At 49.1% G+C, this 26583-nt stretch overlaps 1 protein-coding gene and 1 long non-coding RNA gene across 6 annotated transcripts in view; one reads left to right on the forward strand and one right to left on the reverse strand.

Annotated features, from left to right (window-relative positions):
- The first annotated feature begins 6303 nt into the window (after positions 1-6303).
- The window catches only part of LOC128837156 (uncharacterized), a 48616-nt gene continuing 28336 nt past the window's right edge, over positions 6304-26583 (forward strand). For both annotated transcript variants that reach the window (XR_008444905.1, XR_008444906.1), the window contains exons 1-2: positions 6304-6916; positions 15096-15214. This is a non-coding gene — a long non-coding RNA (uncharacterized LOC128837156). The remainder of the gene's footprint in view (positions 6917-15095; positions 15215-26583) is intronic.
- The window catches only part of TMCC2 (transmembrane and coiled-coil domain family 2), a 68320-nt gene continuing 52572 nt past the window's right edge, over positions 10836-26583 (reverse strand). For 3 of the 4 annotated variants that reach the window (XM_054028081.1, XM_054028082.1, XM_054028083.1), the window contains 3 exons: positions 17076-18013; positions 14548-14683; positions 10836-12130 (listed from right to left, as the gene is read on the reverse strand). In XM_054028081.1, coding sequence (XP_053884056.1) covers positions 11819-12130; positions 14548-14683; positions 17076-18013 — 1386 coding nt within the window. In that variant the 3' untranslated portion in view covers positions 10836-11818. Of the gene's footprint in view, positions 12131-14547; positions 14684-17075; positions 18014-21931; positions 22022-26583 lie in introns of those variants that run through there. The other variant, XM_054028086.1, reaches the window with a different exon arrangement.

The following is a 26583-nucleotide window of genomic DNA, read 5'->3' on the forward strand; positions in this document are numbered from 1 at the left end:
GCTCCCGACGCCCGTGTGGAACCTGAACAGGAGCTGCAGCGGCTTCCCGGCCCACCGCCTGTGGCCCTGGGTTCTCTGCAGTGCCCTGGACTGGAGAGAGAGATTCCCTAGGAAGGACGGGGCAGAGAAGGGAAGGGACTCACCCCCCAAGGCTCAAATCAAGACTGGGGACAGCTGAAGTCTGTCCCATATTTGAAATACACTGTGGGCCACCGTAGGCAGTGGAAGCAGGTGCACAGTCTCCAGTAACCTTCATGCCAGGGTGCTGCAGATCTTGATACACTAATTGCACCCACTGAAAATGCACTGGGGCTAACACAGGCGCTGGGCAACCCACGGAGGAGGCAGATAGGGAGTGAGGGGCATTCGCAGCTAGCACACGAGGGGAACGTTGCCTCTTAGCCACCAAGCCAACCACGCAACCTGCGTCATAGCCAGCATAGGGCCAGCCCACCCCCTCCATCCCCAGAGGGATCTTCAAAGGGCCCCTTCTCTGGGACTCAATGGCCAGGTGTGTCTCTGGACACTGCTGTTCTGCAGAGATTCAAAGGTGGAAGATTGGTGCCCTCTGGTGGTTAGAGCTGAGGAGCTTCTTAAAAAGTTCCTTTTTTAAAACCTGCCTTGGGAAACTAATTCCAGCCCTTACAGTGTGGGGTCCGCGGGCACTGGCTCACCCAGGCCGGCTTTCCAGAGAGCTGGCCTTGGAAAGCCCACCCCTGCTTCTCCTTCCTTTTGCACCCTCACCCTTCACACTGTCACCTTAAAATCAGCACTGCTGGTGAAAGAGGCCAGCCTTATAGCCCTTGAGCCGTGTGCGTATCCACCTAGCAGGTACAGCCTGACCAGAGGCAGGGCATACTTCCCACACTCTGCCACCCCAGCATGACCCAGGGGGAACCCTTCCGGGGGTGAGAGGAAGGCTGAGTCACCACAGCCCAGCTGTTCACTGGCCGCTCCAAGGAGAGTGATGACGAAGGCCAAGATTTGGGCTAGGGAGGTTAAACTGGAATTAACCAGCTTGGAATCTGGGCAGGTGCCGGAGGTTAACACCCTGCCCTACATCATTCATGTCCCAGGATCTTCATTCCTATTGGTGCTCTGGCCTTTGGCTTTGCATTTCACCTGCAGCCAGCCCCTCCCAGCAGCAACGCGGACCCTAACGACACCCTGGGTCTTTCATTCAGTACTGCCACCAAGGGATGAGTGTGGCCAGCTGCCCTTTACTGCCGCTCCTTGGAGGGGCTAAACTAAGCCACCCCCGATGAGGGACCCTGGATTTGCTAGATCTGGACAGTGGTTTGTTCTTTCCACACCACGGGACGTTCTAGTGTAGACAAGGCGCTGGTGTTTTGTTACCATGCTTGCTGCAAGTCTAGAGGCTGTGGTGCAAAACTTGGAAAGGAAATCGGAAGAGGTCATTCGGGTTTGACAAGGCCTAAGGCACTTTGTTATTGCAGGGCTCAGCAGCGTATGCATGCGTAGCTAGGCCAGACTCCCATAGCAGTCAGCATTTAGCTTGGCAGCCCAGCCGGCCTTACATCTGCCTCCGTGTTCTTAGCCTTCCTTCTAGGTGAAAATCAACCCAGCGCAGAAGCCAGCCCAAAACGTGAGCAGTTCCCACTTACACTGTTCGTTATTGGCTGTTTCCTGTCGTGCCCTTGCCCGTCTGTACCCAGCTGTTGTCTCAGGCCTGCATCTTAGATTGGAAAGTCTTTGGGACAAGGACCCAGTTTTTTGTTCTAAATGTATACAGCACTTAGCACAATGGGGGGCTTGGTCCACACTTAGGTGCTATCTCAATACAAATAATGAATGTAAGTGCGCCAAATCGGTTTTACATGGGGGTCAGTTGGTGCCTAGCCTCTCTGCCCGGGGTGCATTTCAACCTCACCAAAAGTGCTTGGGTCCAGTTTTTCAACAGCAAATGAAAACCAAAGGGAGCTCTTTTTAGAGATTTCAAACTTTGAAAGTTTATTTAATTTTTTTACAGCTATTTAATGGCATAAAATCTGACAATGGTACAGACACAGAGCCCCTCCCCGCTCGCTCCTTGTCAACGATTCTTTTAGGCCGACTGGGCAAGGCATGCTGAGCAGACCAACAGCAGGTGCACGGTTCCACAGATCAGCGGCGATGGCACCCAGATGGGGAAACCAAACAGGGGAGGGAATGAAGAGGGGGAGGACTTCCATGCCGCGCTCCAGCAACAGCCCGAAGATAAGACTAAAAAGCTTCAGATCGTGTGTCAGCCGCACAGAAATCACACACAGCGGAAACGCAAATGCTGTAAGATGCACCCAACTCCATCTCCCACCTCTGCCTCCCACGGATGTCGTAAAAAGGACCAGATCCTCAGCTGGTGTCAAGCAGCACAGTGTAACTTCAGTGGAGCCGATTTGCACCAGCTGTGGAGCTGGCCTGAGGTTGACACTCTGGAAGCTCTGCCCAGGGCTGGAGGACAAGGGTTACCGTGTTCATTGGGCCTCCTTGTTGGGGCTGTGCTGTGTGGAGGCGTTTGCCCCTCTCAGCTTCACACTCTATTCTTGCTTACCCTGTAGGCAGCTGCTGCCCACTTCTCCTCCTTCAAGGGCTCCCTCTCTCCTTCTTTGCCCCCCTCCACACTGCTCTCCTCTCCTCCACCCTCTCCCCGTTGCCCTAGGTTTGGGCTGCGTTGCAGCATGAGCTCTTGGGGGCAGGCGCCATGTCCTTGGTATACATCATTTGCCATGCCCCCGAGCCCCCAGGCTCTGTACAGGTGTTCATTAGCCAGGCTATAGTCCCTTGCTGTGAATCAAGTAGCAATCATGAGCTCTGGGAGACCGGCCCAGGGTAGGAAGTCATCCTGCACCCTTGAGAGGATGAAAGGACTCCAGGGTACATTGCTCCATAGACACACGCCAGGAGGGGGGTGCTGGGTCACACACGCAGAGGTGGTGGCTGCTCACTCGGGCCCTACTGTGGAAGGGCAGCCCAAGCGTGGGGGCAGACCCTTTCCAGTTGGTGTCTAACCATTCGTCTGCTCTGCCTCTCTCAACGCAGGGGCTCAGTCAAACACAGAAAAGTGGCACCCCTTCCCTGGGGCTTTCGAGAGCTGCTGATTTATACCAGCCACAAGGGCAAGAGGACCACTGTTGCACAAAGGGACCCCACCATGCTCAGACAGCAAATGAAACCCAGGCTGGATTGGCCTCCCCGCTGAGCTGGAGCCATGTCCTCTGCCCTGTCCCCTCACCATCCCTTTGGCTGGCTGGGCCTCCAGTGGGGAGGGAAGGAATCACATCTGGAGCCCACCTGCCAACTCTCCAGTGCCCTCCTCAAGTTGATCTGACATACAAGCAGCCTGGTAGGGAGAGGTCCTGCCCATGCACAACCCCCACCAGCACTCCCAGGGGATGCTCAGCACCTGCCCCAGGCGCAGCAAGTGACTGTCCCTCCGCCCCCGAGATTTGTAACTTGACAGCCAGCCTGATCTGCTTCTCCAGCAGTGGGAAGGGAGTGGGGAGCACCTCACCACCTGATTTCCCTCTTCGGCCACAGGATCAGGCTGGGGGGAGTCTGCCAATCAGTCACTCCTTCTTCTGGTAACGGATGTGGAGGCAACTCACTGTCTCCTCTCCCTCTGGCCATAGACTGGAAGGGGAGAGGGCAGCAAGGAACAGGGGCCAGTCCACCCTCAACACCAGCAACGCCATCAGCTTGGTTTGAAACATCAGACTCCAAATCCCTGCTCTTGTTTGCTCAGCTGCTATTTCAGATTGATTCGGTTCCTTTCTAGGTCAGTGCCGGCAGCTGAAATCCAACCTGGGCTTTGGCTACCTTATCGCTTTCCAGTGTTTCAGAAACAGCACACGGTCCTACAGCAGCTGAGCACCAAAACAGAGCCAGCCTGCTGGAGCCCTGCTTCTGCACGGTGCAGAGGGGAACGTGGGCAGAGGCCCTGGGGCTGATGAACATGCGGCCCCCATGAGCCAGCTAATAACCTGTGTGGTTTATCCTCAGTGCAACGTAAAAAGCTCTTAAACGCAGTTAACCAGGATGGCAACGGGTAGGCCTTTCAGCAAGTTTTCAACTTAAAATCCGGTAACAAGGAAGGGAAAAACCCCTGAAGAACCATTGCAAAACCTTCAGTCAAGTTCATCCTCAAAAGGTATAAAACAGCAGTCCCCCAGGATGCTAAACCAGATGCACCAGGGTCCATACAGAATGGCAAACGACACTTTCAGCCTGTGTCTCTTCCCACACACCTCCATCCGTCTTTTGAAACATTTTCTCACACTTTTCCTTCCTTCCTTCCTTCCTTTTTTGTTTTTTTGCTTTATCTTTTGGAAAACGCTCTCATCGCAGGATTTTTTTTTTACAGTACTTTCCAGTTTCACAAAAGCTTTTTTGTTTCGTTGGTTTGTTGGTTGTTACAGGTTTATTGGAAAAAGTTAACAAACAAAACCAAAAATAAATAGTAGCAAGATGAAATCAGAGCTTCCCATGCATGGAACTGCTGATGGGAAAGAGACAGTATAGGTACAAGAGTCAACCAAAGACAATAAATACAGCCACACACGGCATCAGAAAGGGTCATGGTACCGAGGGTGGTCATGCCTCTTTCAGGGATAAGCAGCAAGGCTCGGGTCCTGATAATGCTTGCCCTTGTTTAAACCGCTGAGTAGTTCCCATTGACTTCAGCTGGGATTTTCAAAAGGACCTAAAAGAGTGAAGTTCTTGTCCTAGATGACCGGCCAGATTTTCAAAGGTGCAGGCAGGTGCATATTGGAACTTACAAAAAAAGTCTCAGTAGCTTAGAAATTAATGGGCATTAGGCAGTTATCTCAAACAGACACTTTTGCAAACCGCACTAGAAAACTGCACCTGAAAATCTGGCCCCACGCTCTTGGGGTAGGGCCCATCTTTTCTTATGTATTTGGACAGCACTAGCACACTGAGGCCCTGCCTCTGAGCAGGGCCCCTACGTGAACTGCAATGCAAATAAATAATAAATAATAATAATGAAAGGTGACTACTGCGGATGGAAATTCAATGGAGGGGGGGTTAACTTCTCTGAAAATCACAGCCTTCAGTGGGACTCCTTGCGGAAGTAAAGCTACTCGTGTGCCTGCGTGGTTGTTGGCTCGGGACCCTTCCATCCTTGTTGCTCTGTGGTATTTGTGCTGCAGTCACGCGGACGATCAAGCAGAGCAGGGATGGTTTTGTGCACCTTGCTATTGGTAAACTCTGTGGTTCGTTCATTGCACTGTTGAAGTCCCTGGTGCTAATGATATGATTTGTGATATTTTTCGGTTGAATGTTTTCAGAGCTGATGCTGCAAATGATAATAACTAGGTGGCACAGGGTCTGTTCCATCCACAGGAGGCCTTCCAGTGACCTCAATGGGCTTTGGAGCAGGGCCATTGTGATTATTACCATGAGCCTGCAATGGCTTGATGAGACCGTCATGGTAATAACACTAGGCACGATGCTACCTAGCAGTTGTTTGGCAGGATCAGGCTCTGAGAGTGAAATTCACCCCTGTTCATAAAGCCTACAAACCACTTAATGCCATGATTTAAACCCTATCTTGAGGCTCTGAATAATGCCTCAGCCTTGTGCTGGGGGGAATTTCACCCTTTGTCCTCCAAAGAACACTGTCAGACGATAAAAAAAACAACAAAAGAGCAAATCCCACATCCACGTCATTCACGATCCCCCCGCAAGAGAATCCCTTCTGAAACCATTTTATTTACACGCTAAATGGCTTTCTGCCATTTACACAGTCGTTCACTTTTTGCATTTGACTCCTCTTGCACAATGGAACCAGATTGGTCAGTTTAAACTGTTGGGGGGCGGGGAAAGGAGGTGGAATTAAGACAGTTTCAATTCCTGGCTCCGAGGTTGGGTTGCAAAAACTGCAGGAAACTTTTAAGTCCTGCACAAAAAAATCTGTTCTGGTAGAAATCAAAAAAAAATCCAGGAAACATTTCTGTAAAACTTGAAACAAAATCTAAATTTGGGAGCTGAACCTCCCTGCCAGTGTCCCCGAGACAGAATATTTGTGGAGTCTCAGGCCCTGATTCTGCAAATACTTAGGCGTGTGCCTAATTTCATTCATGTAAGTTGTCCCGTGGCGGTCAATAGGAATGACTCACACGAGTAGTTACCTGTGTGCATGTTTGCAGGATCGAGGCCACAGTCACTGAAGAACAAGGACATAAAACTGCCCCATAATATCTATTAAAATCCTTTTTAACATTTCAAAAGTTCTCTGCAATTTTTCTTAAAATAACCAGTCTCCCCACCCTGGGAAATAACTGCAGCTCTTGCAGAACAAAATCAAGGCAAATATGCCTTGAAAATCCAATGGACTGAGCCTCTGACACTGCCCCGATGTGTGACCATGGGCATGTCAGTTACCATGCTCTGTGCCTCTGTTTCCCCTCCCACCCTTTGTCTATTTAGATCATAAGCTCTCTGAGGCCAGCACCGTCCCTCATTATGGATATGTACAGCACCTAACACCATGGGGGTCCTGATCTCAGTTGGTTGCTACCATAATACAAATAATGATAGATTATAAAACAGACAGTGATAGGGAGTATTACTACCCCTTTAAGGGACAGTCTGGAGTTTACAGCCAAGACAGGCTGGGCTCAGTCAAGGAGCAACCTGCCCCACCCTTGTGGCTTGGCTACATAAACAGGAAAAGGAGGCAGCTAGGCTGCTAAGAGTGAGAGGGTCAGCAGCTATGTTGTCTGCTGCAGGTTCCCCAGGTCACTAGCCTGTCTTGGGCCCTAGAAACTTTGCTGTTTCTGAATGTAAGTCTGGTTGCTCTGAAGTAAGGAGCTTCTGATCTTGGTTAAGTGGTTCCTCCCCGACCTGGTGCCTCGGGAAAAGGGAGAAAGCCTGCCTGCTTCCGACAACATTAAGGGTATGTCTGTGCTTCAGCTGCTGCAGTAATACAGCTATGGTGCTCTGCTGTAGCGTAGACCCTGCTGTGTCTACGCTGGGGGCTAGGATGACCTAACAGGTGCTCAGGGCTGTGAAATTTTCCACAGCTCTGAGTCGTGTAGCTAAGTTGACCTAACTTTTAAGTGTCGACTAGGAGCTCTGGTGACTGGGGGTGATTTGGAGGCTTTCTTAAAAGGCTTTTTTTTGTTAGTTTGGTTTTGGCCTCCCCCCATTCTTGAATCCCGTGCAGACCCGAGAAGATATGTTTGCTCAAAACAGTTGTGGTGTGTCCTTTTAAAACAGAGCTTAGAGATAGAGAGGGAAACCTGTCAGCCAAATGAAACTTGGGAAGCTCTACGGTGCAGCCTGATCACTACCACCAGTTTAGCAACCCTTCCACTCCGTCTCCTGTGCCTCTTTGCCTTCTATGGCGCGTCTCTGACGCTTAGATGGGAAGAGCCAGTGGTCAGCAATTGCCCATAGCTCCATAAGGGAGAGCATGGGGCCTGATTCTGATTTTCTACTGTTGTAAATCAGGAGCAGTCAGTGGACAAGTGTGGGGTAAGAGGCGATTTAGCCCTAGCCACCCAATGCGTGGGCCTGAGGTTGCCTTGCATCTTGTCATAATTTGCACTAGTGCAGAGTGGCTAGAACACGCTCTTGTTCTGGTAGAGTGGCACTTCCCCCTCACTTGGCGTGGAAGTAAATGATGAGACGCAGGGCAGGGCAAGGGCAAATCAGGCCCTACACCTCCCAAGTCTAATCTCCACTACATTTCGCCTTCAAAACTTCCTCCCTTCGTGTAGCAACATGTTCCATTCCAGATTTGGTTCAGCCTCTAAATGCTGCCGATGGCATGTTTGATGCCAGCCATCTGAACGGTTGTCACCAAGTCTTTGAAACCAAATTCCGCCAGTGAAACAACCAGCCATTAAAATACATGTGAAGCAAGGTCCTCTTCTCCTGTTTCTGCTACGACTGACCGGAGGCAGTGTGTGCAGGAACAGCAGAGCTATACTTGGACTCGGGTGGGCCTTGCTCCTGAGGAGAAGTGGGTTTGGAGGGTATCACGGGAGTCTGCCTTGGAGTTCTGTTTTGCCTGTTCCTTGCTTTAGCTCTGGTGCAGCTCATAATGCGGGGGACAAGGGGTAGCTATGCGGAAGCAGTCAGAGACCACAGTGATCGGTGAACCACTGGTCCAGATGGTAACGCTGTCCCTGCGGCCTGTACAGTGATGCTGACAGTGATCGGATTAGGGATGGATGATGCTTTTAGAACAATGGACAGGCAGAAAGATCCCACAGATTCTCATCCATTGGGCAGCAGGGGAGTGGCTGATTACATGGAAATGCCTCATGCTCTGTCAGCGTTCTAGCTGCAGGAGGAGGGAATCAGGTCAACATGTGAGTCCTGAGGCACCAGGGAAATAGAGGGAATGGCTTATTGAGAAGGGGAGGAAACTTAAGGGAGGGGTTAAAGGGCCCCTCTTCCTCTCCTTGCTCCTGGTGGAGCACACGTGACCTAACTGAGAGCCGACCCAGGAGTTAGTGGTCATCTCTACAGAAGGGATGGTCCCTCCTTATCACTGTTGCAGACCATGATCTCGAACTGGTTTTGCACATGTAAAGAGCTGCTTGAGGGGTGGCATGGTCCAGGGGGTAGGACATTGACCTAGGATGCAGGAAACCTGGTTTCTATGACCAATTCTGCAACTAACTTACTGGGTGACTTTAAGCAAGCCACTTCCCTTCGCCTCTCCTCCCACTTGTGTGTGTCTCCTATTTAAACTGTAAGCTCTTTGGGGCAGGAACCCTCTTACTACACGTCTGTTCAGCACAATGGGCGCCCGGACCTTGATTTGGGGCCTCTAAGTGTTACTGAAATACAAACAAACAAATATACCATTGTAACTTCTTATTTACACTAGTGTGAAGAAACAATCAGGCCCCCAAAAAGGAGCTTAACCCTTTGCTCGATAAATCAGAACCCCGCCCCCAACCCCAGTACAGAAGGTCACGAGCTGTCAGTGCTGTGGAAAGGCAAGCAGCCCGTTCACTAGATTGTCTTTTTCAACTGCCGCTTTGACATGAAAAACTTTAGCTTGCTGCCTAACCCAGGTGGGATGCTCCGCTGAAGTCCGTGGAGCTACCCCAGTGAAAGGGGAACCAGAACCTTGATTTTTTGGGCCCCAGTGCATGAAAGCATTTAAAGCATGTGCTTATGACTGCCCTTCTGCGGGACAGCACTTGAGTGTGTTTAAATCCTACAGACTTCAAAGAGACTTTAGCAAGTGTTTAAAGTTGAGCATCTGCCTACATGCTGTCCTGAAGCAGGACACTTTTCTGAACCTGGGCCATAAGTTGTAGCCATTTTTATCAGTGTATTAAGATTTTTGCCCCTCGGGTCTGAGAATATCAAACCTGATGTCGATAGATAAATTAGCTCGCCGTTTTCAACAGAATCCGAGTTTCCTTGGATAACTGATAAAATCAGGAATGTTAACTCCAGCTAAATCCTTACAAAAATACAAAATAAATAGATGTATAAAAGAGAGGTTGGGGCTCACATCCCCCCTAGTCTCCAAGAAGGCTCAGAGCGTTGCTCGTACATTTCATGTGAGCTTTTCCAACGGAGGTCTCTGCAGTATACGGCTGATCATTCTGAAGAGCAGTCCCCACCACCCAACACCAAAGCCAAACACGGTGGGGTGTTATTGCAGGCGTGCCCCCTCCCACTGCCCAAATGTTCTCGGTCCATATCTTAACCACGAGTGCCCAACTCAAATAGACACTCGAGGCTCCTGGACCCAGTTCTAAGTGCTGGTACCAGTGGCAGAAATGCAGGAGCCAAACTTAGGTGCCCATATTTGATAAATGGACACCCCACATGTGTTCATCCTTCATAACTGGCACGGAAAAAGGCAAAAGGATGTTGGAGTTTTTGAACGGGCATTTGTAAATGTCTTGCAGGAAGGATTGCCATGAGGAGGGAAACAAGCTATCAGTTAAAGAACTCCTGGGGTCTGATTCTCCATCACGTTGCACCCTGTGCCACCCTGTGCACCAGGACCACGCTACATCAGAACAGGAACGTTTCACACCTACTTTGCACAGATGTGTCTGCACAACGTGGAGAGAATCAGGCCCAATGCTTCCTCCTCCCAGTCCGTCCACCCTCTAGTCATTTATTCTTTATCATGCATCCATTCTGGCAAAGGTGCAAGGATCATACACAGACAAAGATTTGGAACAGGAAATGCCAGCATGTCCTTTATGAGCTGTGCTTCTTGCATGTCATTTGCAACAACCCTTGAATAACTGACCTTTGCATCATACAAATGGGATCCTTGCACTTCTGCCTGTAGGAGCAATCCTAGCTAGGATTCATTGGTCAATTAATTTAGACCAGGAATGAATTTCCTCGCTAGATCGTTACACTCCAAAGTCACAGCATGTCTCCGGTTCAGCTGAGAAACCAAAAGATAGCATGGACGAGCCCATGCCACCTTCTAGGTGTCAAAGCCCAAGAAACCAAGGGAGAGACAATACAAACAGTTTTCCTTTAACGGACAGAGGTGACTGGCTGTTCACCTACTTATGACAACCCCTCCTTCCAAGCACTCAATCCTGCATTCCGTGCCACACCCACCACATCCACTGACTTCTTTAGTACACCACAAGCATCCGTGGAAGTTCTGGCTGTGTCAGGAAAGCAGGAATGAGCTTCAAAGAGACGAATGGCCAAATGCTCTGTGACTGTAAACTGGCGCAACTCCACTGAAGTCACTGGAGCTACACCCAATTGCAACAGGAGAGGATGTGATTGTATGTGTGTATACATACACACACGCACAGAAATATGAAACCATTCAAGAAACTTTTGAGACAACATGCACTGTCTTCTTTAGAGACACGGAGGCTGTGATAGCAGCTGCGTTTTACCCCCACGCTCGATTCACAAATGGAAACAGAACCTCGAAATAAATTAAAACATGCGCACAACACTTTGTGTAGATCGTAAATTTCATAGGTGCGATGTTGGAAGGTCCACGTGTCCCTGAAGAGATCAAACGAAAGCCAAAGGAGAAAAAAACAAAAGCCAACACAATGTGTTTCACCTGTGCCAGAAGTGTACGAGTTTTCTGATCGGAACCCGAACTGGTATCCGCTGGCCACACGCCAATGATCAGCTGTGCAAAGGACGCCATCCTAATAAATAAATAGCAACCCCAATTCTGCATCTGACTTGTCAGCTGTTTGGTAACAATGGGAATGCAAGTGCATCTGGTCTGGAGAAGCTGGTGTGATGTGTACATTCTGCTTCATCAAATATGCAAGCTCTCCTGGGAGCAGAAACATTAGAATATTCACTTGAGCTCCACTTCTTCCTCTTGCTATTGATTTCTTTATTGCATCCCAGGTAGGAGCTTTTCGCCAGCCTTGTCTTTAAGAAAAAACCTCTCCTCTCTCTAGAGAAAGTTTCCCAGTGGCTGGGTTCGAAGGCAAACTCTGCTCTGGATACAAAGCTTTTAAATTACAGTCCCGGTGGTGGCTGGCATGTAAAGAAAGCCTTGTGCCCAGAGACTATCACGATCATGTCATTTTAAAAAAACAAACAAACATGTCAGTTACAGGTTTCTTCCAAATTCTCCATCGCTCTCCCCATCCTCACCTTCCAGGGCTTCACGGAGGAGTGAACAATCGTGGCTCAACAGCCCACGCTGCTGGCCACAATGAGGATGCTGGATGTGAATACGGATGGGTGCAGGGGGTGGGAAACCAGACTGAACTGAATGAATGAAGACATTTTATGGAAGGCTCCAGTTTCTCCCCCATCCCTTTCCTGTTTTCTCAGTAGGAAAATGGAATGCTGCCCCAGGGAATCAGCTGGGGAGCAACACATGCTCCAGGAAATAAGTGATGGAGTCCCAGTGCTTCCAGAGGAAGAGGAGGAAGAGGAACAGCAGGGCAGTGCTGAGGATCCGCATGCGGGTCTTCATGAGGGGCGTGATGAAGTTGGCGATGGTGGAGACGAAGACGAGCAGCACCGCCATGAGGGCCAGGATGACGTTGATGAATTTGCCCAGCAGGGCCCGGGCATTGGCGTTCTCCACCCCTTCCAGCTGCACCACCTGCTGCTGCTGCTGCTGGAGCTCCAGCTTGGTGACGCGGGTGAGGCACGACTCTACCGCTTCCTGCGGAGGTAGACGAGAACCAGGGTTAGTTTGGCCGCAGGGTAGGACACCACAGTGTAGCAGCTACATTGTGTGGCAGAGTGTGCTGTCTGGTGGTTAGAACCAGGACTCCTGGGTTCTGTGCCTGTCTCCATGAGAGAGGGGAAGCTAGTGGGTTAGAGCCAGGGACTGGGAAGCCAGGATGCCTGGGTTCTGTACTCAACTCAGTGAGGAAGTGTAGGTGAGAATACAGCACTCCTTGTTTCTGTTCCTGGCTGTGACATCTTGGGACAAGATGCTTAAACAATGCTGTGTGCCTCAGTACACCCACCTGGAATAGGGGAGTGTTATTCACCTACCTCAGGGAAGTTGTCAGGCTCAATTAACATTTGCAAAGTGCTTTGAGATCTGTTGATGATGGGAGCGATCGCTATGCAAAGTAGAGTTATTATTAGGATTCTGATGTGACAATCTTGTACCACTTAAAGCATCACCCCGAAGAGCCTTACAATGAAGGTGTACGATAGTCAGAAAACCCCAAGTAAGGAATAAGCCAGTTGCAAGACTCCATTTTGAGATCCCTGGTTGACGGGACTCTTGTGCACAGGGCAAAATACTCCTCCCTCAAAACCTTCCCCACCTGCTTCCAAACCCGCTAATTCTGAGCATTAGACAGAGGTATTAGAGCAAGCGGGAGTATATAGTATGCACAATGCAGTAGGGAGAGCGGAGCTACTGCTGTGTCTACCCACACGTGCCTGGTGAAGAGGGTGCAATGCATGTAAGTAAGGAAAGCACAGAGCTCTTCCATTGCTTTGCAGATTTGCATTTTGCCTGGTTTGCGCTTAATTCATGTGAAATGTATTTGCTTCCCTTCCACGATATATGTGCTATTTTTTCCCAAGGGCTGAATAAAATCTGAGCATCAGATATAGTCAATTCCACTGGGAAGTTCCCCAAATTGCCACGTGGGGGCAGAACAGTCCCCTGCAGATTGTGTTGAACAGCTACAGTCAAATCCACTCACTGGGGGCCTCTGATAAATGGCCCGTATATTATTGACACCTGAAAGGTGACAACGCAAAGGGCAGCGCGATGTGACAGTTCTAACGGAGCACTTCTGATCAGTCCCTCCAATAATGGGTGCAATACAAAAACCCCGACAGGTAGACAGACGGACTGACAGATGCATAGATTTCAATGGCCTGTCCGTAAGACTCCAGCAGCCCCATTTTCAGAGGTGCTCCCGAGAAAAGTGGCAGCTGAGCACCTCTGGAAACTTGACCAAAGCTGGGAGCTGGCATTTGCTCCCGTAGGTTTTAACGGGAATGTTGTGTGTAAGACAGGAGAGGTAATTGTCCCATTCTACTTGTCAATGGTGAGGCCTCAGCTGGAGTGCTGTATCCAGTTCTGGGTGCTACACTTGATGTGGACAAACTGGAGAGAGTCCAGAGGAGAGCAATACAAATGATCAAAGGTTTAGAAAACTTGACCTACGAGGAAAGGTTAAAAAACTTGAGCACACTTAGTCTTCAGAAAAGAAAACTGAGCCGGGACCTGAGAACAGTCTTCAAATATGCTAAGGGCTGTTATAAAGGGGATGGTGATCAATTGTTCTCCACGGCCACTGAAGGTGGGACAAGAGGTAATGGGCTTATTCTGTACCAAGGGAGATTTAGGTTAGATATTAGGAAAAGCTTCCTAATTCTCAGGGTAGTTAAGCTCTGGAACAGGTTTCCAAGGGAGGTTGTGGAATCCCCAACATTGTTGGTTTTTAAGAACAGGTTGGACGAACACCTGTCAGGGATGGTCTAGATTTACTAGGTCCTGCCTCAGCACAGGGGGCTGGACTAGATGGACTCTGGAGGTCCCTTGCAGCCCTACATTTCTGTGACTTCATGTTCCCTGCAATGAGCCCCTCTGCTCACCTCAGGCTGCTGCTCTGCCCAGCTGCTAAGTGAGTGACTCGGACCTTTGCACTGTTTCCAGAAACACCCTGTGTTTTCCTCATGTTCAAAGTGAATTTAGTTCACTAGGACCTGGACACGCTGCAGGCACACATTCCATGCGGGCCACTGACTAGCCATCAGTAGTCCATTACCAGTCCCCTGAGCCATGCAGCTCCGCACCAGACTAAGAGTCTCTGAGGGTCATGGCTAAATTGTCCCATTGCTGTCTCCTCTGGGCTCTCTGTCTCTGAAGAGTGTATCACAACAAGTGACTGCTTTGGAGGGTGATAGCTCATTCCTTGAAAGTGGGATCCCCTTGATCGTTCAGGTACTAGCCCCACACTTCCCCCGAGGCATGTAGTGTCCCTTCTCCCATTGCAGAAATCTGCCCCCTCCACACACCGCCCTGCCCCTTTCCTATCTCATCTGCAAAAGGACGCCAGTTCAGCTGAGTAAGGATGGTGGCGTGGGCTCTCTGAGTTCCCATACCTGGATGTCCCTGGCCCTCTCATAGGACTGATAGGCCACCTTCTCCTCCATGCTGGCTAGCTCTTGCTTTAGGTTGGTCATTTCATTCTGGTGGAGCTCCGTCAGGTCATTCAGCTGCTCTTCCAGGCGCTCGTATCTGGGGGAGGGAGGAGAAGGTGCATGGGGAAGGTGTGAATGCTGGCAGCCGGGTTATTACATTTGACTCATCTTTCTCCTATCATGCAAGGAGAACAGTCTGTTTCCATCAAATTCAGATTCCATTAACTCCAGCTCCCCTCCCCCAGCCCAAACCTCACTAGCGCCCCAGATATTCGGCATACAGAGGTGACGTGGATGACATGGAAATGACTTTGGGTGTCAAGCAATTGAAGCACTCCACACAGCAATGGCGCTATGGAATCTAAAATATATAGGACAGGTTCCAGTGCTGCCTAGAGTCCACAGATGGACACTTTGAGGGATGCAGATTAGAAGCAGACAGAGGAGGCTGTGTGCACGCAGCGATCAATAACGTGGAGTTTATTTCATCTCTCCTGTTTTGTCTCTAGGATGCCTGGTTTGTGCTGCAGTCCCCGAGGGGCTGGCCTCGCTCTCAGAAGCAGCGATCTTGGATTCTCCAGCATTCCCTTAGCTGTGGAAGGGACTCAAATGGGCCCTGAAACCAGAGGTCAGTGGAGCTTCAGAATCTCCTGGTTACCCAGCTCCTAAGCATCTCCCGTGCCTCCCTCTCTGAGATGAAATGTGTTGGAAGGGGACCTTGTGTCTAATGGGGTGGGGGAAGCGAACCTTCCACCCCATCTTATCCACAGAAGAGGCATAGCACAGGCAACAGCAGTACGAATACAGCCCAGCGCCTTAGCCCTGATCTCTAAGGGTGAGAGGGCAGATCAGCTGCCTTCACCACCCATTCAGTCCTTGGACTTTGTGTCAAGACTGCCATCCAAGTGACCACGACAGGGGTGGCTGCCACTTGAGCTGCACCCCCACCTCGCTTCATGTGGGCCATCAGATGGCAATGGCTTTCCTACTGAACCTGGGCCCCTAAGCTGCATTCAGACCAGCAAACTCTAGTAGATGAGAGATGCTCTGTGACCCTTACTCCTAGTCCCCTTTGTTGGAGGTGGGAGGGGGGAGGAAGGAAGGGAGGGGAGTTTCTCTGGTCACTTAGGACTATCTGGATTTGGGAACATGGTGATTTATTTCCATCTCCTCTGACACTGGCAAGGATATTTCAGGACATTTTCCAGCTACTGAGAAGGGCTTGGAAGAAACTTCAAATAGCCAGGGAAAGAAAGGAACCCCAATGACATCACAAGCCCGTACGTCTGTAACGTGTGAACTCTCACACAGGCTCTCAGTTGGAGAAGTATTTTTAAACAGTGTTTCAGCTTTTGTCCTCAGCCAAAATGATCTAAACAAAGAAAGCCCAAGCCAATGCCCCCTTTAGAAGCTGGTCCTTATTTCCTATTCCCAAGAGTTGAGAGGGCTGGCACTGCCTGTCGAGCAAGGTGATGCATTTCCTCTTGCCTCTTATAAATAGCAAATAGCCTTTTTTCTCAGGGTGATTGGCAGAGGGGAAGCATCACGGGATTCCTTTAGGGCTATTGGCTGCTGGGAGGTCCTACAGTTAAACAAACAGACAGAGCCTGGCTCTTCAACGTGGAGGCTACATGGGAGCTTGCCGGGATCAATGTAACAAAGCCTGGTTCCTTTCCCTAATGGGAACAGAGTGCCAGGATTCCACTTCCCATGGAAAATAGAACACTCAGGTACTACAGTATGTACGGAGCCTTTCACCACTAGATTTGCCCTTTCGAATGGCTCTGCTTTGTTTCATTCCCTAAGCCCGTGGTTCTCAGCCTTTTTTTGATCTGTGACCCACAAAATGGCCAATAGGCCATCCCAGGATCCACCTTATTCCATAATCCTTTGTAGCTGGGTTTGTGAGTTTAAACTATAGTGCCCCCCAACTAGTAAAATAGATTGAAATTTACATCCCCCTAAAAAGCCAAGTGCTCTCAGTAACACCCAATTTTTGTTTCTTCAAAGACACTGTCAAGGTGTGTGGCATCATTGTGGTAAATCAGTTACTTTCCACACTGGGAAGCTTGAAACGTGCATCTACTTCCTTACCAATATCCTCGTCCTCTGTGCACACACACTTATTTGTTATTGTTGTTCAAGTGTGCACAGCGGTTTGTTATTGTAGGGTTGCTTCTGAGGGCCAGGCTGCATACACGGCTTTGTCACTGTCGAGTTGCTCAGGGGGTGCACGGGAGCTGCGCACATTGGTTTGTTATTGCAGGGTTGCACATGAGCACTGTGGCAGTGGGCGTTGAAGGCATTTGCTTTAACTGAACAGCTCTGCACAACGAATTGCGAAGAACTACATATAAAATAGCAATGCTATGAAGGGCCGATGGAGATGCAGGCCCACTGGTGTGAGCCACGTAGGAACAGCCTTGCAGAGACAGGGAGGTGGCACTCATGCACGCGCTCACACACAGCTGCACTGGGGCTGGCCCTACCTGTACCGCTCCTCTTGCAAGCACTGCGTCATGTAGGTATAGTCCCTCTGCAGCTGCGCTTTGAGATCCTCCATCGAGTCCTCCAGGTGCGACTGACTGTCCTTAATCTCCCGGAGCTCCTCCAGGATGGTGTCAAAGTTATTGTGGTGACTGTCCAGGGTATTGGACTTGGGGCTCCCCAAGCCGCCGGGCCCTGCCCCTGAGTTGCTGCCTGCCGCAGATCCTGAGGTGGCGCTGGAGCACTCGTCGTCACTGCCGTACTTGGGGCTGGACACCAGGGTGGCACTGCCGCTCAGAGTCCTCGAGGCCTCCTCGGGGTGCCCGTCATCCAGAGTGTCCTTCAGGTGGGCGATGTTGTCGGCGCTGCCAAACTTGTTCCGGATCAGGCTGGCGAACTCCCGGGGCTTGGAGACCACAGCCGTATGGGTGGCCTGGGACAAACCCGACAGGCTTCCCTTGACACCTTCCACTACCCCGCCTCCGAAGCCGCTGATGCTGGACCGGACGTTGGCCCCCACATCCTTGAGGCCCTGGTGCATGTCCCGGAAGACATCCTTGGGCTGTCGGGAGAGCCCATTCTGTTCAATCTCCTTTAGCTTCTTGTGGTAGTGCTCGAGCTTCTTATGGAGCTGGGCGATGGTCTGGGCCGACTTCTGGTTCTTCTTCTCAAAGACTTGCTTGATGCGGGAGGCCTGCTGCTTGTCAGCGTTGTTGGCCAGCTTCAGGTACTCAGCGACGTTGTCATCCCGGGCCTCCTGCTCAATCTTGATCTGCTCGGTGATCTTGAGGATTTTCTGGTGCAGGTGGTCGATGGCAGCTTTCGTCCTGTGCGGGTCTGGGGTGCCATCTGGGACATCCAAGCAGATGTTGCTGACGTCGGCGTCGCCATGGCTGGTGTTGGAAGGCAGGCTAAGCGTGCTCACGTCCCCTTTGTCCAGCTGGGAGCAAAGAGAAAGGAGAAGAAATCTGAATAGAGGGGTCTAAAAACAATACACCCGGGGAGCCTCCGGTTCCATAGCAACGAACAAACAGAGACAGAGAAAGACGAGAGACAGACCGCGAGAAGCAGCTTGGTTCCTGGTAGATGTTTCCCACCAGTAAAACCATTATTGACACCATTTGTAGAAGCCAGTGAGAAGATGCAGCAACAAAACTGTTACACTGGGTACCCTTACAGCAGATAAGCTATTCTTTGAGTAAGCTTTTGCTCTGAAGTCACCTGCACAAGGCAGCTTGCCTCCGACATTTTACCCTCATTCAATGCAAGGATAGCATGCTAGATGCGCCGGTGTTTTACTAGAGTTGCAAATCCAAACAATCTGGGGCAAATATCATGGAAAAAAGTTATAAGTTTGGAAGCATTTCAGGTTCTAACATCTTGTAGTCAGGATCTGTCTCCTCTCATTACAGAAGTTACTGCTTTGAGAATTCTAACACGGTTCAGCATAATTTCTTCCCAAGCTGCAAAGGTGGGGAAGTAACATTTTCTCCACTTTCCAGAGGAGGAAACGGATGCTCCGAGAGGGGCAGTGATTAGGCCTGAAGCTATTCAGTGAGTCAGTTTTCCCCCTCTAGCACCTGGCATTGGCCACTGTCGGACAGTGACACCTTCTCCTTCTGTAATCAGATTCCAGATCCCTTTACAAACATTCTCAACCCCGTCCCGCCGGGAGGGAAAAGAGTGCTTTAACTTACATTTTACAGACAGCCAGCCTGAGGCACAGCGAGGGGAAGTGACTAGCCACAGGCCACATAAAAAAGTCGCGGGGTAGAGCCAGGAATAGAAACCAGGCCTGTCCCCCTGTCCCTAGTTTGAAATGCCGAAAGCACGCTGCCTTCCCATTTGAAAACCACACATCTTTCAGTGGCTGAGTTTTCTATGCAAATTGTTATGCAAATCTAGGTAACGCATAAATGGCTTGCAGCTTCTAATGAAGAGTTGGCGAACAGTTAAATATTGTTGGCAGACACGGCCTGATTTCTAATTTCCATCAACTTTTCACCGAATGACCCTTTAGTACAGTATAATTTTGATCGCTCGTTACTTTGGAATACATTATCACCAGCATCTTGCACAGGAGGAGTGGCACATTCTCCAGAGACTGCACGTAAAGGTTTAATAACAGTGACGTGTCCTAGGTGTGGATGAGACAAGCACAGATTTCATTACTAGGAAGGGATTTGCCTCTGTTGTTTACTGTTGATTCTCCTCTCCTCCATGGGTTGCTGTTATATTAACCATAGGGACCCCACTATTAATGACTTCAGTGGAAGCAGAAACCGGCCTTTAGACAATAAGCTCCAGGACACAGTGACCTTATCTTCCTATATATCTGTGATGTCTCATGAGCACCTACGGTGCTATAAAAATAATAGGGAGTCTGATCTTGCATGGAACACCCATCAACTTCAATGGAAGTTCAGCACGCAGAGGGCCCAGAAGATCGGGCCTAGGAGGCGATCTGCACTGTTCCATTGGATGCTTTACTCCCCAGGCTGCAGTGGTCCATCCACGCAGTGACCAGCCAGTCCTTCTGTCAGGTCCACGCATGGCTTCTGGCAGCCAGCACTACTAGGTAAAGATAGCTGGGGCTTGCGGTGGGATGTGCAGCATGTGGATACTTCTAGGGAACTCGAATGGACCTTTTGGACAGAGAACATTAAGGGTCCGTCCATGCTGGGGATAGTTGTAGCAGTGTAGTAGCTACACTGGTGCAAACCCCCAGCACAAATGCATTTTAAATTGCCCTGTTTAACCCTGGTGCAGCACATCTACACTGGGGCTTTGCACCAGTACCGACAGGCCCTATGCTGAGGATTCAGATGATCTTTGACTATACAAAGAAATAAAGCGTTTTCTCTAAAATCAGACATGTTCCTTCTTCAGTCCTTGCCCACATCCATGGCCAAGAGAGAGATTACAAATGTGTGGAGGGAGGGGGGAATGGCAGATTCCCCTTTTTGGGGTGTTATAAGGACCCCGATTTCTAAAGATATTGTTAAGATCTGCAAAGACCTTTGAAGATGCAGAGAAAGCCTGTGTCCCCTGCTTGTATGTTTTGCAAAGCCCTGGTGCTTGGCCAATAATAACATCAAGCCATAATTGTTATACACAGTAATAGACTAGGAGCAAGAATGTCATTGAATTACAAACTGCCACAGGATTGAAAGCCACCTGCTGCAATATACTCTGGAGGGAGTTTTACTGTTTTTTTTTTTTTTAATTTCTAGGTGCAATCCTAGCCCCAGTGAAGCCAGTGGGAGTTTTGCCATCTACTTCCATGGGGCCAGGATAGAATCATAGGACTGGAAGGGACCTCAAGAAGTCATCTAGTCCGGTCCTCTGCATTCAAGACAGGACTAAGTATTATCTAGACCATCCCTGACAGGTTTGTCCGACCTGCTCTTAAAAATCCCCAATGATGGAAATTCCACCACCTCCCTAGGCAATTTATTCCAGTGCTTAACCACTCTGACTGTTAGGAAGTTTTTCCTAATGTCCAACCTAAATCTCCTTTGCTGCAATTTAAGCCCATTGCTTCTTGTCCTATCCTCAGAGGTTAAGAAGAACAATTTTTCTCCCTCCTCCTTGTAACAACCTTTTGTGTACTTGAAAACTGTTATCATGTCCCCTCTCAGTCTTCTCTTCTCCAGACTAAACAAACCCAATTTTTTCAATCTTCCCTCCTAGCTCATGTTTTCTAGACCTTTCATTATTTTTGTTGCTCTTCTCTGGACTTTCTCCATCTCTTTCCTGAAATGTGGTGCCCAGAACTGGACACAATACTCCAGTTGAGGTCTAATTAGCACAGAGTAGAGTAGAAGAATTACTTCTCATGTTTGCTCACAATACTCCTGCTAATACATCCCAGAATTATGTTTGCTTTTTTTTTGCAACAGCATTACACTGTTGACTCATATTTATCTTGTGATCCACTATGACCCCCAGATCCCTTTCCACAGTCCTCCTTCCTAGGGAGTCATTGCCCTTTTTGTATATGTGCAACTGATTGTTCCTTCCTAAGTGTAGTACTTTGCATTTGTCCTTATTTAATTTCATCCTATTTACTTCAGACCATTTCTCCAGTTTGTCTAGATCATTTTGAATTTTAATCCTATCCTCCAAAGCACTTGCAACCCCTCCCAGCTTGGTATCGTCCGCAAACTTTATAAGTGTACTCTCTATGCCATTATCTAAATCACTGATGATAATATTGAAGAGAACTGGACCCAGAACCAATCCCTGTGGGACCCCACTCGTTATGCCCTTCCAGCATGACTGTGAACCACTGATAACTACTCTCTGGGAACGATTTTCCAACCAGTTACACACTCATCTTATAGTAGGATTTCACCCTTTGCCTTCCTTTTTCACAACGAGACTTCCCGATGCCCCGTAAGCTGACCAGCTGTGTATCCCCTTTACTATTTGTATTATGCTCACACTGGGAGACCCTCAACCAAGGTTGGGGCCACATTGTGCTAGGTGCTGTATAGACATGAAGCGAGAAGCAGCCCTGCCCCAAAAAGCTAACAAAGGAAGGATTTTTACCCCGTTTCACAGACTGAAAATAAGTGACTAGTACAAGGTCCCATAGAGAGTCTGTGGCAGAGCCAGGGATTTAAACCAGGTCTCCAGTCTGGTGCCTTCACCATATACCCATTCCTCCTCTGTCATTCACCTCTCTCCCTACAAACAGAATAAGAAACCTCCTTCGGGGCATGGCCCTTAGAGGAGCTTAGAATGCCAGGTACTTGGCACATCTCAGGATCACACCCAGCCCCCTCAGCCTTTTACAGCTGGCAGTACCAACGGTTTCTCATTCAATCCACCCAGATCAGCATTTACAGGGTACCTTCCATTTTTCATCTGGATCCACCAACTTCTTCCGTCTCATGGTAGTTCAATCCTCATCGCTGAGCAGCGTGGAGAATCCAAGAGCAGGGAATACAGTCTGGGGTTGGTAAATGATGCCGGGGGACCCATCCCGAGCATGTATCGCTCTGTTTCAGATGCCTTTCTGTACACTGGGGCAGGGGGCAGAAAGCCACGGGAACAAAACTCATCCAGTAGGCAACCCTGGGGAGAGCTGCAAACTCGCTTCATCCTTATTAGATCAGCACATTTTAAAAAAAAACCTTGTAGACTTTGCAAACTGCGGCTGCCAGGCTATTCTTAGCCGTTTGGTTGCTCCTGTCCTTTTCCAGGCCCAGAGCCCCGGGAAGGCTTCACCCTTGTCTCTTATCGGCTGGCAGGAATTGGAAGCGGCAGGAAATGGATTTTTTTTTTCTAGCTGTATATTGCTATACGCGGTAAAGGATAAAAGCAATTTTAAAAAAGAAATAAAACAACCCAAGATAGCAGCTCCGACGAAAGCTGAAAGAGGAAACGGGGCTCGAGCAATTAACTGGAGAAGTTGCTCAACTTTGTTTCCGTAAAATGCATAATTATGGTCATTTAATTCCCTTTTTTGTCAAGTACACAGCCCACACTGAGACGGGGGGGGGGGGGGGGGGAGGAGGGAAGGGAGAAGTGGTCACTGGAAAATACTCCAGGTCAGCAGCATGACAAACTTCTATCAGTAGGAGATGGCCTTGAAAATCTATTGGCTTGCAGTGGTTCTAGAGATGGATATTCTGTAGGGTGGGGTCATTTAACAGGAAGGCTGGCTGATTCCCAGACTTCTGGGCCAGATTAATTCAATGGAGGGACGCTAATTTACACCAACTGATGTTCTGGCCCTTAGTTGACCACGAGGCTGGGAGAAAGTAAGAGGCTGGAACAGCAAATGCATGGAAAATACCCTAGGGCCCAGATTTTTAAAGGTATTAAGCATTGCTTCGCTAAGCATTGAAACGCCTAATTGATTTAGGAGCCTAAATCTCATTTTCAAAAGTGATTCAGGCACTTGGGAGATAAAATCCCTAGACGGTCAATGGTATTTTGGCTCAGAAATCCCTTTTGGGAATGAGATTTATGTTCTGAAATCAGTTAGGCATTGCAACGCGGAGCACGCCACCCCCTAAATAACTTTAAACATCCGGGCCTAGGTCCCTAAACAGTGCGACCTAGTGACCAATACCCAGGAGACTGAGGCCAATATGTTCAAATGTGAGTGGCCAAAATTAGGCCTCTATATCCATATCTCAGTACCCAACGCACTCGCCTCTGCGGAAGCTGTTTGGGTCACTTCTTTAAATGCACTGACTTGGACAACTGGTGCTAGCCTGCAGGTCTCTACAGGGGTTTGCACCTATTGAGCTAATCAGGATTTACTCTTAATTACAAGTAAGGTTGAGCCTTGACCAGCCCAGTCAGTACAAACCCCCTGCATGTCCTGATCTTCACTTAGGGGTGCAGTTATACTGCATCAGGGTTATTCACAAGTACAGACAAGGCCAGCCAATCCCCGTGGCATTACCCAGAATAAAAGCCACGGGTTATTGAGAATTCTCTAATCTCTACCTACACATATGTTCACCCCCCCCCCCATATAGATATATGTGCGAGAGAGACAGCATGCTTGAGCAATCCATGCTAGCGGAGACCTAGCACTGCACTCAGATGCTCCTGAAGACATGCTGAGTACTGCCAGACGATGCTCCACCAAACACCTTCTGATGGGGAAATCAAATTGCTCACGGAGCCAGGGAAGCTACAGTGCACTTAAGGCAAAGCAGCATGGTTAATGCTCGCTTTTTAGACAGACGTCCCTGGACTCAAGCGGCACATCAAAGAGGCAGCAGCATTGACGAAAGGGAGATTAAAGGAGTACCACACCCTGCCTGGCATGTATTATTCAAGCTTCCTGTCTCTTTCAGAAAGAGCAGGGCACGTCCGACTGGAGAAGTTCCATCAGGGGTCACGGCTCCAAAGTCGTTGGCTTTCTATGTTAATCGTTTAATAAGAAATCCCATTTCACGCTGCTTCGTTAAATTAGCTGGGGCACCGATGTCATTAAGTGAGGTTAAAAGGTTGACGTGGAAACGAGGCAGAGCCAGACAGTGCAAAGTCACTTTAAAGCAGCACCAAGGGAATAATCCTGCCTGGGGAAGGGGGAAAGAAAGCAAAGAAAACACTGCCTCTCTGCACCAGACAGCCTCTCTCTGTCTGACTCTGCCCCTGATGGTGTAAACAGCCCAGCGGATTACAGACTTAAAACTGGGAGGCTGGCATTGTTGAAATACTGAATGCAGGCAGTTGGCCACCTTCGGACCAAATTTATCCTTCACAGCCATGGCTGCTCTACCTGACAAATGGGTATCTGCCTCTTATCTCTCTGCACCGCTCCTATTAGTGCCAATGGGTACTCTCTCTCGTGTGTGACCTCTATTACAATGAAGCCTCTCGTCCCGACTTTGTTCTCTCCTACACAGATATAAACACCCAAATTGTGAACTCACTGGAGCAGGGACTCTCTTCTTCCTTACTTCTCTTCGCAATGAAGCCCCGAGCCTTGAAATAATAACGAATAGCCCATGTAGAGGCGAGGGCGCTGCACTAGTTTTAACACACTGAACATCTGGCCTTGTAGGTCACTGTTGGTTTGTAGGGCTTGTAAGTCTTCGTTGGTTTCGATGGAGCTGTGCCGGTTTATACCAGCTGAATACCTACTCATCCCGCCATTGTGGGAAAGTGGGGTTTGACGATCGCCTTAATCCAGTGGTTCCCAAACTTCAACAACCTGGGAACCCCTTTCACTAAAATGTCAGGTCTCGTGAACCCCCGCCTAAAAATGAATATTTCCAGGGATTTTCTCCTTTACCTGAGTATAAATTATAAAAGCAGTGATCTTGGAAATATAAAATGTGTTGTTATGACATGCTTATTGCACAGTATTTATTATTAATTATTATTGATCATTACAGTATTTTTATTACATTATGAAAACGGCAACTCTCTTCCAAGATCTCACTTTCGTAGCTTGTATCACTTTGAATAAGCCTGTTATAAGACAAGGCTTCTACATTTCATCAAGGAGTTTCAGATGTGAAACAGCATGAAGGTATTTAAGGAGCCAACTCAAAGAGTTCCTCCTACACAAGCATTCAGGTCTTGAGCAGTCCAGGCAAACAATGCACGTTACAACAAAGCTTAAACTTGTTCTTCATAATAATTTTAAAAACAATACTAGCTGCCTATTTAATTTTAAAAACAGCAAAAAATATCCACCTCCCTTTCCATTTCGTATAAGGAGTCTTGAAGTTTCAATCTCCTCAGTGTGATAGATCTGCTTGCTTTGATCTGCTTAGCTCATGGAAGTCCAGGGGCTCCGGGCTGTGCTGCCCAGAGTCCCTAGGGACAGCTCTGTCCGCCATTAGGGAATTTTTTCCCAAGAACCCCGTGTAACATTTTGCGAACCCCCAGGGGTTCACGAAACCCAGTTTGGGAACCACCGCCTTAATCCATGACTCTGGTGAGATCCAGGCAGGGTGTTGGAGGACGTGCAAGAAGCAAGGATCTCCACTGATGTCTGGTGGCGTCTCCAACTAAGCAGTTCCCTTTACACGCCATTAAGCAGGCTCCGTTTCCAGACTGGGTGCCTGGTTTGTTTATCTTCTGACTGAATAGAAGGTGGAGCTATTTCAGGTGCAGACTTCCAACAGAACTGAAGAACACTTTTAAAAGATCAGTGGCAGGAATCAGCAGCGACTGAGACAGCTAGCAATTGTCTAAGGATGCTATCAGTTAATTCTTCTGCAACAAGAACAAGAAAAAGGCCCTAAGATGATAAATCAGACAAGGGTGCTCATGAATGAGAACACTTCATTTTCCAGAGAACAAAAGCAACCTCTATGCTTTTGTGTCCGCCTGCCACTCTCCGCAAGGAAAACCCGCCTAGAAACTAGGAAACAGCTTGGGTTTCCAGGGAGGGGCCAGATTCTGCTCTCGATGCCTCTGAAGTCAGTGGAGTTATTCTGGCATCATTCGTGGCAGAATTCAGCCCAGGGCATTTGCCCTGAATTGCTCTGTGGGGAGAAGGGGATGTCTGCACTTGGCAGACAGTTCCGTGCCCGAAAGCTGCAACGTCCCGAGATTCATGCAGATCTCTGAGTGGCGGGAGAAGTCAGGAGCCTCTGCAGGAGCTGGGAGTCCCCATCCTAAGCCCTGGGACCAATGCTGCCATGATAGCAGCTGCAATCACCCACTTCAGAGGGGGGTTTGCAGCTACATACATGAGCATGGTGGAGGGAGGAGCTGCTCCCCAGCTCTTACTTCAGACCACATCCCCTAAGCTATGACACTCCTACCAGCTGGAGAGGCACTGCTGCTGGTGCTCTCCCCCTTCCACATGCTGTGCATGGTGGAGGGTAACATGAAGCCTTAGTCTTTAATCTCCAAGTAGTTTCTCCCCTCCATGGGGCTACAGCTCAGGAGCGTGGAGTGGGGGGGATTCCCTGGACCCGTTAGCCCACACCCCAGTGCAGGAAGGCTTTGCACTTCCATGCTTAGCACAGAAAGCGGCTTCCTCAGCCTGACCTGAGACTGACACCGGAACAGCGCAGA

Source organism: Malaclemys terrapin, chromosome 4 (genome assembly GCF_027887155.1).
Source record: "Malaclemys terrapin pileata isolate rMalTer1 chromosome 4, rMalTer1.hap1, whole genome shotgun sequence".
Taxonomy (NCBI): Eukaryota; Metazoa; Chordata; order Testudines; family Emydidae; genus Malaclemys; species Malaclemys terrapin.